Source organism: Garra rufa, chromosome 23 (genome assembly GCF_049309525.1).
Source record: "Garra rufa chromosome 23, GarRuf1.0, whole genome shotgun sequence".
NCBI lineage: Eukaryota > Metazoa > Chordata > Actinopteri > Cypriniformes > Cyprinidae > Garra > Garra rufa.
In genome coordinates this window covers 37670482-37689437 of record NC_133383.1, presented here as the reverse complement: position 1 = coordinate 37689437, position 18956 = coordinate 37670482, and the positions used below count along the sequence as shown (strand labels likewise).

The 18956-nt window shown below is 35.9% G+C and overlaps 1 protein-coding gene across 1 annotated transcript in view; it reads right to left on the bottom strand.

The window, feature by feature from the left end:
• Nucleotides 1–62: 62 nt before the first annotated feature.
• The window catches only part of slc27a4 (solute carrier family 27 member 4), a 20597-nt gene continuing 1703 nt past the window's right edge, over nt 63–18956 (bottom strand). Inside the window, exons 2-10 of the mRNA XM_073829309.1 lie at nt 18784–18853; nt 18562–18653; nt 18129–18238; nt 12151–12360; nt 11768–11894; nt 9854–9991; nt 9599–9763; nt 6201–6347; nt 63–1804 (exon numbers count right to left, since the gene is read on the bottom strand). Of these exons, the coding sequence (XP_073685410.1) occupies nt 1647–1804; nt 6201–6347; nt 9599–9763; nt 9854–9991; nt 11768–11894; nt 12151–12360; nt 18129–18238; nt 18562–18653; nt 18784–18853 (1217 nt within the window). The 3' untranslated portion in view covers nt 63–1646. The remainder of the gene's footprint in view (nt 1805–6200; nt 6348–9598; nt 9764–9853; nt 9992–11767; nt 11895–12150; nt 12361–18128; nt 18239–18561; nt 18654–18783; nt 18854–18956) is intronic.

The window sequence follows — 18956 nt, the reverse complement described above, 5'->3', positions numbered from 1 at the left end:
TTTTATTTGTCTTTACGGTAATGAAAAGAATATTTTATTGTCATTATAGTAATGAGAATATATCGTCTTTATGGTCATGTGAATTAGATTTATTGTCATTAAGGTAATGAAAATCAGAATTTTATTGCCATTATTGTAATAAGAATAAGGATTTTATTATCATTACATATCATTATGGTAATGTGAATTAGATTTTTATCATTACAGTAATGATAATTTGGGAGGAGGAGGGGTAATTTGGGGGGTGTTTTGACCTCATTTTTACCCATATGAGGTCAAAACACTTCTATGCTTTCCCACATCTGTGCTGTACGTTAATATATAGTGGCCAAAACAGTGACTTGGAGAAATTCAAGTGCTTTCACACAAAACCATCTCGTCACACGTGCACACACACTTAAATACTTGCTACGATATATAAATAAATAATCAGCTGTCAGTGGACGAGGGAGAACAGGAAGGTTCGCTAAAGGAGATACATGGAATGGAAAGGATGCCCATAGATGTAGTGCTGGACACTTTGCATGATGGGAAGTTTCATGAGCGTACAAGCAAGGTCTAGAAAATAAGCTAGCTGTTTAAGAGACATTGAAGAGACGTCTAGGGTCAGTTAGTGTAATGATACAGGACGAGGGCAATAACACTACCTGGTGACCTGACAGTAAGGCACAGTGCTCTGTTTGCGTCAATCATTCATGCTGCTGAAAGAAAAACTAGAACTCTGATGACAAATAGCCTATATCGCTTTCCCTTCCTTCTCCTCCGCTTCCACTCTCTTCCCGTCAAGACGGTTTTTAGGTCTGGCGCCACTTTGCAGACAGATAGGACGTTCGCTCTTTAGCACCAGAGTATAACACTACTTCATTCGCCTCCATGCAAAGTCCACTATAGTGTCCTGTAGAGAGTCCTTGTTGGGAACTTAACGGTCTTCACGTCTAGCGAAACGAAGGGAACCCATGAAGCCCAGTCTGCACAATGTCGCACAGGGCTGTTTGTTAAATCTGCTTCCATGCTGACGCTGCATACTAAACGTCTGGAGAGGTAAATGGACACAGTAGCAGTGCAATCATGGACGTCTTCAATGAAGCATGACTTGTAAATAGATGACGAGCTATTCTACAACTTAAATATATTTGGTGCATGATGTACATTTAAATAAACAGCATTGTTCAAGTCATGGCAGCTGGCAAATGCACAGCCAGTGCTGGGTTCGTATTGCACGTCGATCCACATGGTTTTGGTCAGGGCTTGAGGGCGCATTCATGACGGCAGTCGCTTGTCAAATCTGTCAAAATAAACGGTTGTCAGTCCCGATTCCTGTAGCCAGGCGAGCATTGTGCAGCTGAGGCAAAGGGAAAGCTTTACCATTTGACAGACGTGTGTTTGGTCCTTGTGCCTTTCCTTGCTGTTCGTTTTTGTATTCTTGTTTGCTAAATTGCTTCTTTTTTATATTTTTCTCTTTTTTGTTTTCACCTCCCGTCCCGTGAGAATGAATCATCTGGGACTTGAATATGCGGCCAGAATGCGTTCCTGCGGCCCCTCACTGGTGTTTGCTGAGGTAACGAGGGGCGGAGTGATGAGGGGGCGGGGTTTGAGGGCTGCTGAAGGCGGGGTGGTGAGGGAACGGGTGGAGGTTGGCAGTAGTCTCATAATTTTTGCTTTCCTGAGACGATTCTGCTATGGAGCTCTACATTCAGCTCCACATATTGTCCCTTAGTGCTGTCCAGGAAGCAGAGTTTGTCAGAGACGACGTTGGGGTCGAATCCCTCCCGTCGCATGTCTGTCTTCTGGTATTTGAAAGTCCCTGAAAGAAAATAACAGTACACACAAGTAAGAAAAACAGCTAACTTTTAATGCTATGTGCACTGGTACTGCACATTTTTTGGCTCAATTATCTGTATTCATCCATATATCATGTTCAAAGGTTCATAAAAAAAAATTATTCATTCAGCAATTGTTATTTTGTTAAAGCCTTAGGTTGTGTATCTTTCCAAACTGTAAAATTTGATTTAACCCTGAAAGTGTCAGAGAAAGGCTATTAATATAACTTAAAGTGTTATATTAAGTGTACCCATTAAGTCCACCACAGTTTGTGTTTTTCATAGATATTGACATGGGTTATAAGCAAAATCAATTGTTAAAATGCAATATTTCTCTCTCATTTGAAAATGTATTAATTAGTTTTTTTAGATTATAAAATAAAGATATTTTACGAATGAAGTCAAAAGTCTGGCTTGGGCTTAATTGGTACTTTGGCACCATTTAAGCCTGCATGTGTTCCAAATAAGCCCACACTATGATTTATTTATAATATATATATAAAAAAATTGATTTAAAAAAAGTTAAACATTAATATATTTATTTATTAACACAAAATATTTTTAAAGGGGTCCTATTATGCTCTTTTACAAAGTCTTTATTTTATTTTGGGGGTGCACTACAACATGCTCCTATACTTGGTGGTTCAAAAAGCGCATTATTTTTCACATAATTTACATTATTACAATAGCTTTCTCCTCAGGTTGGCACAAATGGCTCGAATAGTTCCGGGTTTGATGAAGGTCCGCCTTCCAAAAAAAGAAATGTGTTGTGATTGGTTAGCAGTCCTACTCCGTTGCGATTGGCGAACAGCTTAGACGGCAATTCAGTCCTGTTACGCCCCTTCCCAAAGCAGCAAGTTCCATGTACAACTGTTAGCGCAAGCTAGATTAAAGTGATATGGTTTACATCAGCCATGGCTCCGCATGTGTTTCAACTATCTATACCGCACACGTCAACAGCGCGGCTCCAGCAGGGCTACCGGAGCAGTTCGCGGACAATGCTCATGTTTATGCGCTGCTCGCTGAGGCATCTCAGAAGCGGCTGTCCATGCTACATCACTAAAGTTAGGCTAATCCCCCTCCTCGTCCCTCCCCACCAGTCAACAATTCAAATTTCTGTAGGCGGGATTTATTTGAATGCTATTCTAATGGACCATGTTGTGACATCATAGCATCTGGAAAACAAACGCTGTAGTCCAAAGGAGCCTTTCATTGTAGTTCTTGAAAAGGGAACAAAAAAAAAAAAGAAAAGAAAGAAACAAAATATCTCCCTTTAAAGTGGACTTTGAGCCCAAACATACACACCACACACTGGCTAAACTTCAAAAAGTGAAAAAGCATAATATGACCCCTTTAGAAATTTACAAAATACACAGGACCCTTAATTAGTGATCGACCGATATTGATTTTTTATTACCGATACCAATTATTTGCATGTTTATGTGCCCGATAACCGATATTCATAACCGATATTTATTTACTATTATACTTCTGTTTTTTGACACAATGATTACAACACCACTGAACTGAACAAACCGTTTTATTTATAACAATCACTCCCTTCTTGCATACAAATCAAAACTCTTATTTATACACCAATAAATAGAGGGGTCTGAAAGTGCAAAAAATACAAGTGCACTGTTACTTAAGTGTTTTTGTTCAAAAATAAAATCTTCAAGTGAGTGAAGTAAGTCCATACTTCACTTTGCTGTCTATTTTTTATTTTGGTCATCTTAAAAAAAAAAAGTGTTGAATGTTAGCAGTCTTTCATGTTAAATTTAATTTTCATATTACAACAACAGAAATATTTTATGAAAAGCATGAGCAGCAACACTAACATTATCAATAAGCAAAATAGATATAGAATGTCTGTCTTCAAGCACAGGAGTCATATCAACTTTGCAGAAATGAAACTTAATTTTAAACTATAGTTTTATTAGGTTTATAAAGCTGTTTATAGGCTAAAGAGTGAAGAATAATTAGCTGGATAATGTTAATTTACTGAGTAATATTCTGAAATATAACAAACAAAACATCGTTTTTATTACATTTCTGATATGTTATATCACAATTACGTTTTTGAAAGAAAAAAAAACAAAAACGTTTTTGTCGTTCTAGATTATGAAACGCGTGCTGACAAAGCGCATTCAATTTCTTAGTTATATTTATTTAGAAGATGTTTATTAGCGGAATGATGGTTATATAGTAAATGTTAATATAATTCGTGGTGTTTTAGTGAATCTTGTTAAAAGTTATATGCGGTGGCTGTGCTGGAGCATTTCATGAGCATCAACCCGTGAGTGAACAGCAAAATGGAAGCCACTTCACGAGACACATGATGAGCATATAGACGCTCAATAGTGACTGTATTTAATTCAGGCAAGTAAGCGGTAAATTATAGTTCACAAGGAATTGGTTTGTTCCTTTTAGATACTGAATATTTTCAGGTGAAAGCATGATTTAAACAGGTACAGCACTTATTCACACACAATCGCTCTGTCAATAATGCATTAAAACAAATGAAATAGTATCCGATTTCGAATGAGCAGAAATCAAATGCAGCGATCCGTAGGTAAAATAACTGACGAAAACGTATTGTTATTTTCATTACAAACTTTGCACTGCAAAAAGCAGCAATTATACTCTTTTAATGCTGACAATTATTGGCATGTGGCAGGAACAAAGTTTGCACACTTGTGTTTCAAACTCTCCTGTTATTTTATTTTATGAACAAGACTGTTACATTTCAAACATACTGATTTTTTTGACGGGGATGCTGTGTTTCTGATATCAGTGAGCGAGGAGTGGAGCGGGAGCGAAGCGTGGAGGGGAGATTGTTGCCGCTCCACTCCGCTCACATACTTTGCGCCGCATAGAGATTTCCAACCACGTGGTAAAGTTGTGATTTTGAAGTTTTCTATATTATTATTTATTCTTTATATATTGGTTCATTATTCGTTTACTTTACCACTGCGACTTTGCATGTTCCGGTTTTGCGCAGCAGAGCTCTCTGCCCTGCTCTCTATTTTTGTTAGAAATGCCTTTGTTCTGAGATGGAGATAATAAACTATAAATCTAACTTTGTGATATATTGATGTTTGTTTTATACCTGTGGATTTTATTGTAGACTAGTCAAGTGTTGATTTGATATATAGTTTAAATTGAGTAAAGTCACTGTGGACCACATACCGCTTGGATATCGATGTCACTTAAAAAAACTAACTTACATTTAAAAAACAAACAAAAAAAAAACTCCAAACATTTCTCTAAATTATTCTGATAAAAAAACGAAACGAAAAAACATAAACCTTCTATCGAATACAAATCTGGTCTATTTTAATGGCTGTAACAGTATAAGCTGTTTGGCGGAAAAAAGACGGGCTTCGGGTCGGACTTGGGCCAAAAATATTGATAAACTGTTGGACAAGGGCAGGGCAAGGGCCTGTGCGTCTCCTGTGGCGGCATTTATCGGTGAACCCGATATTACAAAACCGATAACAGATTATGGTAAAAAGTTAAAATATCGGGAAAAATATCGGTAAATCGATATATCGGTCGATCTCTACCCTTAATTTAAAATGTCTATGCTTTACTTCTTCCAGTTGCTCATTCAAAAACATCAGATAAAATGCGTACTCTGACAACCATCTATAAGTTACTACAATATAAATACCATAATACAAACATTGTCATTATTCATCCATAAAAAAAACAATAAGCAATCACTTGGCATAAATGTGCGATATTCACTGCTCTGAAACTGAGAGCCTGTTTTTACTTCATAAAAGTTTTTACTTTCAAACTTGCAGGGCTCACATTTATTCAACTAAATCTTTAGAGGTTTATTAACCACATTAGTCCATGTTGTGATTAGGATTAGGGACTTTGCTACACTATTTACAAAATTTAAGACTTTTTATTAATTTAAATTTAGACAAACCGAATTTGAAACATGTTAAAACTTCACGGACCTGTGGGAACCCTCATTATATTTAGAGGTCTCTTGAAAATGGCTGAGAAACAGCTCTTAAATCCCTTTATGGGAACAATGCTTTAAATATGGCAGCAATGAAATGTTGCGTCATTTAAGCTGGAATAGAAAACGCCAGTAAGGGTGTGTTCACACTTGTCATGTTTGGTTCGATTAACACACACTCTGGTGCGATTGCTCTGTTAGTGTGGTTCATTTGAGAACCAAACAAACCAAACTACAAGTGTGAACACACCTCAAGTAACTGGCAAATAAGTACCTTGATTAAGCCTAGATGAACTCATTTACATTTTGGGTTCAAATAGAATGTGATTGTTACTGTGACTTTACCACTATAATCCTACAACATTCATCAGACAGGACAGGAGTCAGTTAATGCAATATCTCACCTGTTTTGTTCACTTCTGGAAGAAATCGCAGAAACACAGGCCGGGCATAGGGCGGCAGGGCCTTCTCCAGGTCCCGGCTAAACTTGGCCAGGTCTGTGTTGTGCTCAGGGTCTGCTATGGCTGCCATTCCTGCCTTGCCTTCAGCACCTGAGGAAAAACATACATATGCATCACACAAGGGCAACCTCATGTCCTGTAATGGAACCTCAGAGGAGGCCAAACTGCATAATCCAAGCCTATAAGCATAAAGAAATACTGAGTCACCATGAATTAATATAAACTGACTAAGGAGATCATTGCCTCGCCTGGTCATATGTCACTGGTCCAAGGACAGAGATCTATGATCTACCGCAGACAGGAAGAAAAGTGTTGTGTTGTGCAGTGCTGTGGCACATTACTGGACTATTTCTCTTAAAGGAGAAGTTCAATTCCAGAACAAAAATTTACAGATAATTTACTGCCTTGTCATCCAAGATGTTCATGTCTTTCTTTTTTCAGTCGTAAAGAAATGGTGTTTTTTGAGGAAAACATTTCAGGATTTCTCTCTATATAATGGACTTCTGTGGTGCCCGCAAGTTTAAACTTCCAAAATGCAGTTTAAATGTGGCTTCAAAGGGCTCTAAACAATCCCAGCCGAGGAAGCAGGATCTTATCTAGCAAAACGATTGGTTATTTTCTAAAAACTTTTTAGTTCAGCAGAGCTAGACAAAAAAAAAAAGGTCATTTGAGGTTAAAAAGTATATACATTGTAATTTTTTTTTTTTTTTTTAGAAAATAACCTTTTTGCTTGTTAAGACCATTCTTCCTCAGCTGGGATCATTTACAAATGCTTTTGGGATCATTTAAAGCTGCATTTAAACTGCATTCTGGAAATTCAAACTCAGGGCACCATAGAAGTCCATTATATGGAGAGAAATGCTGAAATGTTTTCCTCAAAAACATCTTTCTTTATGACTGAAGAAACAAAGACATGAAAATCTTGGGTGACAAGGGACTGAGTAAATTATCTGTAAATTTTTGTTCTTGAAGTGAACTTTTCCTTTAAGAAAAGGTTTTTTCTTTCTCTCCTGACTTTTTTTCTTGACAAGAACTGCATTTATTTAGATGCAGTATGTCTTCACGACCATATCAAATGGAGAACAGTGAACGCATGCTCTTCAACTGCATGCATTTCATCATTTTATATTAAAGTGCAAATGAAACTACGAGCATGTGTGTCCAATCTGTGTCAATGGTAGCTCTTAAAGTAATAGCAGCCAAATAACCCTGTTGTGATGTCTGTTAATCAAAAAACAGAAGAAAAAAGAGGAAATCAAAAACTTTTTTAGCTTTAAGGATTCATCCACACTGCCGCTCAAAAGTTTGGGATCAGTAGGACTTGTAATGTTTTTTTAAAGAAGTTTCTTATGCTCATCAAAGCTGCATTTATTTGATCAAAAATACAGAAAAAAAACTAATATTGCAAAATGTTATTACAATATAAAATAATGGATTCTATTTTATTCAAAATATAAGTTTATTTATTAATTTAACGCATCCTTGCTGAATAAAAGGAGTAATTTCTTTCAATAAATAAAAAATAAAAATGTACTGACCCAAAACATTTGAACAGTAGTGTATATTGTTAGAAAACAATTCTATTTTAAATAAACGCTGTTCTTTTTAAATTTTTATCTATCAAAGAATCCTGAAAAAGAAAATCACAGGTTCCAAAATAAATATTAAGTGTTTCCAGCACTGATAATGAATCAGTATATTAGAATGATTTCTGAAAGATCATGTGACTGAAAACTGGAGTAATGATGCTAAAAAAATCAGCTTTGATCACAGAAATAAATTTTATTTTTGATGTATATTAAAATAGAATGTTATTTTACGTCACAATAATATTTCACAATATAACATTTTTCTGTATTTTTGATCAAATAAACGCAGTCTTGATGAGCATTAGAAACTCATTTAAAATACATAAAAAAATCTTACTGAACCCAAACTTCTGATACTGTTTGATAAGTTTTTTCAATTTCTGTATATTTCCTACTTGCTAAAGGGCACAGGTAAATAATGGATTTATAAAATATACATTTACATTAATTTTAAGATTGAATGTAAAATTATTGCAATATAAAACAAGATTTAAAAATGTTAACATTATGTGGGATTAAAACGTATTTAATTTAAGAAAAATGTGCAATTAATTAGTTAATTTTTTTATTGATTGACAACACTCGTTTTTATTATAATAAAAGGAATACTAGCTCCACATGCAAAGATGTGTTGCATTCTCAGCATTGCCACAAGAGGCACTAAAGCAGCCATTTGAATAAAATTAGTTCTCTCTTTAATGTCATCTACGGTTAGTTAGAAAGTTAGTAAAATTAAATGCTAACTCTTTGAGTAATACATCTGGTTTAATAGCATTTGAAAGTAAAGGCAAATGTCAGCATATTTTTTTAGTCAGAAATGGTCTATTGTCTATTGTAAATAGCATGATATATTAAAAATACAGCTTAAACAGAAGTCACTTTCGAACCAAGCAGCTTTCTGTTAGCTTGTTGTGAAATCTGTATGGGAAATTTTGTTCTGTATGGATTCCAATTGAAATCACTTGATTTTGTCTGTGAAAATTATTATAAAATGACCTTTCCTTTGAATTAAACCAGCTTCATTATTGTCCATTTTCCTGTTTGTATCAAAACACTTCTATCGTTGTTCCGTCAGCTTTTCCAATATATGCAGTTTCGTGTGTGTCTGTTTATACTAACGTCAACGCTAAAAAATCCCTGATGATTTCAAGATCTCACGTAAACAGTTTTCTTGCATTGTTGGTTTATCGATTTGCATGTAGACCCTCAAAACATTTTGATGTGCACACATACACATCTATGTTACAGACCCACATCTCCAGATCTGCTGAGGACATTGTTTTGAAGGTGATAGTGTATTTTTTTCAGCCGGCAGTCTCAAATGTACAGAGCTATATTCAGCACTCTGCTGCCATTCCTTTATAGATCTAGCGTAAGCAAAACCGGAGCCAGGCCAAAAGAAGACTTTGTTTGGATGTGCATTCCCAGAATCCTTCAGGAGCTTCTGCAGTCAGCTTTGTTTAAATTAATTATTCTCCTCTCCACACACTCACTGGGAACTCGATGATTCATGATACTTAAAAACTCAGAACACTTAAAGGAACAGCTCACCACATTAAAGACTCTTTACTGTCACAAATTCAAATTGAATTTTAGACCGCATTGTGTGCAACGAGTAAGCTAGTTAATTGCAAAATTGCTGAGGTTTATTTTCTTTCCTCTTGAAAATATATTTATACTGGATAAACTGTGATTGGTGGGGAAAAGAAATAGACAAAATCAAACAGAAAAAAATAAGAAAAATGTGATTACCTGGCACCTCGACTCCATACACCACCACGTCTTTCATGTCCAGCAGGCGGCTCAGCGTTCCCTCTACCTCAGTGGTGGAGACGTTCTCTCCTTTCCAGCGGAACGTGTCTCCTGTGCGGTCTTTGAAATACATGTAGCCGTAGTCGTCCATCACCAGCACGTCCCCTGGGAGAGGAGAAGCCAACAACTGCTATTATCCAGCTGAGTGTATCAAAGTAGGAGTGTGGTTGAGTAGAGCGTTTCAAAACACAATACCTGAGAGATAGGCACTATCTCCTTTTTTGAAGACATCGTGGGCAACCTTTTTATTTGTGGCTGTTTGATTGACATAGCCGTCAAATCGTCTAAGTGGATCATTCTGAATGATTCGGCCGACCAACTGACCAGGTACTCCTGAGAAACAAAAGAAGAAAATAGATTTCAAATGACATTTTTACACTTTCTGTAGTGTTTGACACCATATATGCAGTATCTCACAAAAGTGAGTACACCCCTCACATTTCAGCAAACATTTTAGTATATCTTCTCAAGGGACAATACTAAAGAAATGAAACTTGGAGATATTTGAGAGTAGTCAATGTGCAAAATAACTCAACATACAGCCATTATTGTTAAAATAGCTGGCAACAAAAGTGAGTACACCCTAAGTGAGAGCAGAATGTTGTTTAACCATGCAAAGCCAAATGCCCTATTCATCATGTTTATGTTTTTGCCTGCTTGACAGGACCTAACAAACTTGTGTATCTTGTAGTAGAGTAGTTAAAATTAGGTGCTTTAAGTACAATTCTCTCATACTGACCAATGGATGTTCAACATGGCATCACATGGCAAAGAACTCTCTGAGGATTTGAGAATTAGGAATTGTTGCTCTCCACAAAGATGGCCAAGGCTATTAGAGGTTCAGTAACACCCTGAAACCGAGTTACACTACAGTGGTCAGGGTCATACAGAGGTTTTCCAAGATGGGTTCCATTCAGAACAGGGCTTGCAAGGGTCGATCAACAGAACCCGGCTTCAAAAAACAGATGCATGAGTGTTGCAAGCATTGCTTTAAATGGTTGCAGAAGTAAAAGGTCAGTGGTCAGACCATATGCCGGACACTGCAACAAGTCAGTTTGCATGGGCATCGTCCCAGAGGAAGCCTCATCTGAAGTCGGCTCACAAGAAAGCCTGCAAACAGTTTGCTGAAGACAACCTGTCCAAGAGCATGAATTACTGGAACCATGTCCTGTGGTCTGATGAGACTAAGATAAACTTGTTTGGCTCAGATGGTGTCCAGCATGTGTGGTGATGCCCTGGTGAGGAGTACCAAGAAAATTGTGTCTTGCCTACAGTCAAGCATGGTGGTGGTCGCATCATGGTCTGGAGCTGCATGAGTGCTGCTGGTTCTGGGGAGCTGCAGTTCATTGTGGTGAACATGGATTACATTATGTACTGTACATTCTGAAGCAGAACATGATGCCTTCCCTCCAGAAACTAGGCCGGACGACAGTTTTCCAACATGATAACAATCCCAAACACACCACCAAGATGACAACTGCCTTGCTGAGGAAGCTGAAGGTGAAGGTGATGGGGAGGCCAAGTATGTCTCCAGACCTGAACCCTATTAAGCACCTGTGGGGCATCCTCAACCGTAAGATGGAGATGCACCATGTGTCTTAATGTCGAGCAGCTCTGTGGTGTCATTATAGAGGAGTGGAAGAGGATCCCAGCAACAACCTGTGCAGCTCTGGCCAATTTCATGCCCAGGATGATTAAGGCAGTGCCAGATAACAATGGTGCTAACACAAAATATTAACACTTTGGACAAGTTCACTTAGAGTGAACTCACTTTTGTTGCCAGCTATTTTGACAATAATGGCTGTATGTTGAGTTATTTTCAGAGGACAATAAATCTATACTGCTATACAAGCTGCACATTGACTACTCTAAAATATATCCAAGTTTCAATTCTATAGAACTGTCCCTTGAGAAGATATACTAAAATGGTTGCTAAAATGTGAGGGGTGTACTCACTTTTGTGGCACACTGTATTATTGGAACGGACAACGAGCTTTGATGACTAATGATCAGAAAAATTAAAACAGATAGAAGTTAACTGTTAAAAAGAATAGTTAACTTTAATTATTAATGCTTCATACTTGGCAAGAGCGTGAGCGAGTACAGTACCTGGACCACACGGGATACAGACTCCATCAGGTCCTCTGATGAGCTCCATGGTCTCCTCGTCCACTTTGACTAAGCGAATGGGGTAAACGTAGGGCAGGATCCGGCTATTGAATCCACAGGCGCCCGTCTGCAGTCCAAACAACATGTTACAATCACCTCACGCTCTTACCGATCAAAATAAAAGCACTCACAGCATTTCTATCAGCAACTTAAATGACTCGCTTGATCACTTAAATGTCTTGTAGATGGCCCCATAAAATTTACATAAAATGTACATACATCCTTTTCCACAAGCATTGTCTTCTCTTGAAGGTTTACAACTGTGTACTTATAAAAGCTGTTTAGAAACACTCCATCTAAGGTACGCTTTTGTCAGGGCAGACCTTATTATCGAAGTTGCCGAGGCTGCAGTTGCACTCGGTGGCACCGTAGAACTCTGCGATCTGTGGGACGTTGAAGCGGGTGGTGAATTCCTCCCAGATGGACTGGCGAAGGCCGTTACCGAGGGCCATGCGGACCTTGTGCTGACGCTCCGTGTCCTTCTTTGGCTGATTCAGCAGATAGCGGCAGATCTCACCAATGTACTGGACGATCTGAGACATGAGACCGAAAATTAGTTTACAAAACTCCCTTAAAGCTCTACTTCCATGGAAAATATTAATATTAAAAACATGATTTGCAATAACACAACTGTCAAACAACACCACCTGTCAAAAGTTTTTGAACAGTAAGATTTCTAATGTTTTATTTTTAAATAGGTTTCTTCTGCTCACCAAGCCTGCATTTATTTGATCCAAAGCACAGCAAAAACAGTAAAAATGTGAAATATTTTTACTATTTAAAATAACTGTTTTCTATTTGAATACATTTTAAAATGTAATTTATTCCTGTGATCAAAGCTAAATTTTCAGCATCATTACTCCAGTCTTCATTTGTCAAAAATCCTTCTAATATACTGATTTGCTGTTCAAGAAACATTTATTTTATTATCAGCATCAACATTTAAAACTGTTTTTTTTTTTTTCTGGATTCTTTGATGAACAGAAATATCCACAGAGCAGCATTTATCTGAAATAAAAAGCTTTTGTAACATTATACACTACACCATTCAAAAGCTTGCAGTCTGTATACTTTTAGGGGGTTGTTTTGGAAAAGAGGAGGGGGAAGAAATTATAGAAATTATTACTTTTATTTAGCAAGGATACTTTAAATTGATCAAAAGTGATGATAAAGACATTTATAATGTTACAAAATATTTCTATTTCAAATAAATGTTGTTTTTCTGAATTTTCTATTTATCAAAGAAACATGAAATATTTCTACATTGTTGTTTTCAACATAATAATACATTTTTTTTGAGCAGCAAATCACAATATTAGATATATTATTTTATTTTATTGATAAAGGAATCCGAAAAAATTCACATTTTCCCCCTCAAAAAATTAAGCAGAATAACTGTTTTCAACATTGATAATAAATCAGAATATTAAAATGATTTCCAAAGGATCATGTGACACTGAAGACTGAAGTAATGATGCTGAAAATTCACCTTTGCATCACAGAAATAAATGATATTTTAAAATATATTAAAACAGAAAGCCCACTATTTTAAATTGCAATAATATTTCACAATATTACTGTTTTTCTGTTTTTTCCCCCTTATTTAAATAAATGCAGCCTTGATTAACAAAAAGAAACATCTTTAAAAAACATTAAAAATCTTACTAATCCCAAACTTTTGAATGGCAGTTTATATATCCCAAAAAATTGTAAAAATATTAAAATATACATTCTTCCCTCTTCATCCAAATACAAACAAATAAACAATTAAAAGACTATATACAAATAATTAAAAGTAATGTATTTTTTTATTATACACAAAAGTTTCAGGCTGATATGATTTTTAAATGTTTTTGAACGGAGTGCTTACTAAGGCTGCATTTACTTGATACAAATTCAGTAAACAAAACTAATATTGTTAACATATTACAATTTCATTTTCTTTTTTAATATTTTGATATGCAATTTATTTCTGTGAAGCAAAGATGAATTTTAAGCATCACTACTCCAGTCTTCAGTCTCACATGATCCTTCAGAAACCATTCTAATATGCAGATTTGTTGCTTAAGAAACATTATTATTATTATGAATAAAGCTGTGTTGCTTCATATTTTTTGGGGGAACTGTGCTGCATATTTTCAAATGTTTTTGATGAACAGACCAAATTCCAAAACACCAGCATCTTTGGTAACATTATAAATGTCTTTACTGTCACTTTTGACCAGTTTATTGCATCCTTTCTGGATAAAACTTTTAATAAAAAAAAAAAAAAAAAAAAAAAAAAACACCCAGCACCAACTGAAAATCTATATCCACCTTATTCTTCAACGTGAAAGAAGTGCTATAAGGAAACAACGAGAAGAATAACATTGTGCAGTAAATGTTAAAACAGTTTGCACTACAAACTAGTGTGTTCATAATTAAGATAATGCATTAAAATAATATGGTAATACACGAATTTCCAATATCAAGCAGCAAAACGAGCCGTTTTGTACAGCTTAAAATAGCTGGACATGGATGAAACCGGAAGCCAGACCGATAAAATTTACAAATTTAGGAAAAATTAAGGTGGATAGACACAATTAATTCTTGTATATTTCATAATAGAGTGGTGGAACAATGACGTCACTTTATAGGCCGATCGGCTGCTAGCATCACACTGGTTCCCTAGACAAAAAGGCAATAGGGTTTTTCCATAGGCTTTTGGATTATCGCACAAAATAAGCTCTGTGTTCAACCATAGATCGTGAAACTTACATGTTTTGTCCATCAAGATAATCCTCACAAAATAAAATAACTTGTATGAATTTAGAAGCCTAAATACAAAGGCCAGAACCAAAAAGCTAAACGAACTACATCGGTTGCTCGCCTTCAATGTCACCACCATTAAGCTTCTGACAACCTTTTTCAAACTTACTTTTAGAAACATGTTCAGTATAAAGGATTTACTCTGTGGGTCAATTTTATTCCATGTTACATGAACCTTTTCATATAAAACTGGAATAAATCCAAAACTAGAGCCAAAATAAAACTGAAGTGAAACATTAATAATAAACAGTAAGGAGTGGATAAATGAAATAATCATTACTAAAGTAAATGTGAAAGCACGTATTTCTGTACACTTCGAAATAAGGTCCATAAAAAGTCAATAAATCCTTGATAATACGAATATTTTAATTAAAAACATAGTATTTAGTATAGTGATCGACCGATATTGATTTTTTTATTACCGATACCAATTATTTGCATGTTTATGTGCCCGATAACCGATATTCATAACCGATATTTATTTACTATTATACTTCTGTTTTTGACACAATGATTACAACACCACTGAACTGAACAACAATTTCTTTACAACAATCACTCCCTCCTTGCATAGTTGAGTGATGTATCTTTAGGTGAGTCCACAGGTTGGAGGTATTTTTTGTTGTTTTAGATTTTGACCCCATGCTCACATTCATTTGGCATTCTTTGCAAACTCAGCCCTGGCAATGACTGAGTGAAGTAAGTCCATACTTCACTTTGCTGTCTATTTTTTATTTTGGTCATCTTAAAAAAAAAAAAGTTGAATGTTAGCAGTCTTTCATGTTAAATTTAATATTCATATTACAACAATAAAAATATTTTATGAAAAGCATGAGCAGCAACACTAACATTATCAATAAGCAAAATAAATATAGAATGTCTTCAAGCACAGGAGTCATATCAACTTTGCAGAAATGTAACTTCATTTTAAACTACAATTTTATTAGGTTTATAAAGCTGTTTATAGGCTAAAGAGTGAAGAATAAATGTTAATTTACTGATTAATATTCTGAAATATTGAAATATAACAAACAAAACATCGTTTTTATTGCATTTCTTATATGTTATATCACAATTACGTTTCTGAAAGAAAAAAAAACGTTTTTGTCGTTCTAGATTATGAAACGCGCGCTGACAAAGCGCATTCAATTTCTTAGTTATATTTATTTAGAAGACGTTTATTAGCAGAATGATGGTTATATAGTAAATGTTAATATAATTCGGGGTGTTTTAGTGAATCTTGTTAAAAGTTACATGCGGTTGCTGTGCTGGAGCATTTCATGAGCATCAACCCGCTGAGTGAACAGCAAAATGGAAGCGACTTCACGAGACGAATGATGAGCATATAGACGCTCATTAGTGGCTGTATTTAATTCAGGCAAGTTAACGTTATGTCTTTATTGGAACAGGACATGACGGTTTATTTTAGCATTCGTGACTCCGACTTCACAAGACTAATAATGAGCATGTAGACAACAGAGAGAGAATTAAATTCAGTGCTTTTATTTACAACATGTGCTTATTCATGGCTGTATATTATTTAATTCATGTTACGATTGTGACAGGATTTGACGGATTATTTTGCGTAACTCTGTGAGTTCGTCTTTATTTCTTAGAGCCAATCTGCATAAACTACATATCAGTCATTTATGTAACACATCTAATTTGTGCATTAATAGCTGTTATGTTTAATAAAGTTTACTAAATATAGCAAAGCAAGTAAGTATACTTTACCTGTGCACGCTGTTGTTGTTTCCCCTCAGACGCGGTGCTGCAATGGCGATCATGCGCGTAATTCTCAAAACACCCACAAGATGGCGGCGTTTATCGGTGAACCCGATATTACAAAACCGATAACTGATTATGGTAAAATGCTTAAATATCGGGAAAAATATCGGTAAATCGATATATCGGTCGAGCTCTAATTTAGTAAGTAACAGCAGAGTGAGCAAGTTTCTGATTATGGTAAGATTAAACTTCATTTAGTGAATTAAGTACCATATTTTAGCTATCATTTTGTTAGAGTGGTTACACAAAATGTTATTTTATCCTTTCTTCTAGAAAATCCTCAATCTTTCGGCTAACAGTTTCATGTGGCCGTAAACATTTAATTTTAAAGTGGCTTCAAGCACTATGCATCTGTAAAGTTTCACCGCGACAACGTAAAGCCGGTTAATGCGGCGTTTACATAGAATAATCGTAATGTGAGTTTACCTTATGGTACGAACCCAGAGTATCAGATGGTTACATCAGTAATAAAACGAGCATTTTTCATGCGAAACTTGTGGTTGCATTTCAGGGGAAAACAATAACTACAATATCAAATATGGGGAACTAGTTTGGTTATTTTTTAATTAAAGGGGTCACTGGGAGCAAAACTAACTTTTCCATGTTGTGTGAACATTAATGTGTGTTGGCAGTTTGTGCACACAGCCACCCTACAATGATAAAAATCCACCCAGTGCTATTTTTTTAATCTTTAAAAGTAATATCCCCTTTTTAAAATCAGTTCATTCTTAGCTTCTTGTCGTTGTGAGGCCACACATTTGATTGACATTAGTGTCTTACCTTAGACTCGCCCTCACCGAGCTGAAACAGTCCGAATACAATTGCCATTGTGTGACTCACAATGAATAAAGCAGTAGTCATTTACTACCGACATCTGAGCCGCTGAGGACGCAGAGATTTAACGTTACTTTCATTTTTAAATGGAAAGCGCCAATCCCGATCTACATATGCATCTATTTTCGTGTGATTCATTCGTGATGCAGCTTCACCCACAGCAGAAGTGAGTATAAGTGTTTTTTAATGCATCTTTGCAAATGGCCTTTCTTAATAATGTGCTTGTTTCGCCGATAAACGCGACTAAATGCAGCTAAACACGGCTAAAGTAAACATAATCACAGAGAGGGGCGGGGCGAGCAGAGCTCGGTGGTATTTAAAGCGGCCATGTCTTAAAATGAGCTGATATTTTGCAGAGCTGATTTTGACAAGGTAAAAGGGTGTTTTTTTACACTACTATTGAGAATTTTGAAACAAAGTATGTTAGAGACTTTTCATTAAGACCCTAAAGAATCATATGAACTTGTGGAAAATGGGCATCCGATGACCCCTTTAATTGTACTACAAATTATACTACATTTAGAAAATACTATAAATTGATAAACTGTTCTGCGTGATGACATTTAATGTCTGACAGTGCCTGTAGTTCCATTTAGGAACTTGTTAGTAAATGTCTTTTTTAAGAAATGTAACAGTTTAAAAAAAAAACATGAGTGGGGTGTAACTGGTGTGTTTTATGTCATACAATAAAATGTGAAGGTATCATGTGCTTGTGTTAACCATGGACCTTATTTAAAGGATTTAACTAATACCCCATTCCAAAAAAAACATTGACTTTGGGGCGATGGAACCAGAAGTGATAAAATGCTCACTGGCTTCAGAGTTTGACGTCATAGTTCCTCCACACTATAACATATAATTCATTACTCACTGTGCAGTCGTATTTGATACAGTCATCCCAAAACTTTGAAGCGCTGAACTTCTTCCTGATCACTACAGTCATTCCATGGATCAGACACTGTCCAACTCCCACTATGTTACCTGCCAAAGAGAGAACAATACAAACCTTAGAACTAGACTCACACATGCTAAAATATGTGACCCTGGACCACAAAACCATAAAAGAAAAATTGATCATTTTGACCCATGCAATGTATTGTTGGCTATTGCTACAAATATACCCATGCTACTTAAGATTAAACAATAAAATATAAAACTAAACAAACTGGACCCAATTCAAATGACCTGATGTAGACATCCAACGAAAGAAACCACAAAATTGTCACACAGGAAGTAGCCTGAACTCTGTGACAGGAAATGCAAATATGAAGAAGGTGTAGAGCAGCCTGTGTTGAGTGATGTACCTGCTGAGTGATAAAGTGGTAAACAGTCATAAAGCACATCCTCAGACTTCATTCTGAAACCGTAGTACACCAAGGCAGCCATGCGGTAATACCTGAGGGAAGAATGGAGGAAGGACTGGGTGAAAAACAGGTAGCTCGATTCATTCAGTGAAAAAATAAGGAAGAAAGCAGGGAAGGAGAGACAGTGAGAAATGGAGAAAATGAATACTGTTGCACACTCACCGACTATGTACGACAATAGCAGCTTTTGGCATCCCAGTGGTTCCCGATGTGTAAATGTAAAACAGACGATCTAGAAGCAAAGAAAAAGAAAATATATTAAAAGAAGGGAACTTAACACTCCTACATTTCTTTTTAAGTTAAATGCAACAACAACAAAAATGTATTATTTTGTA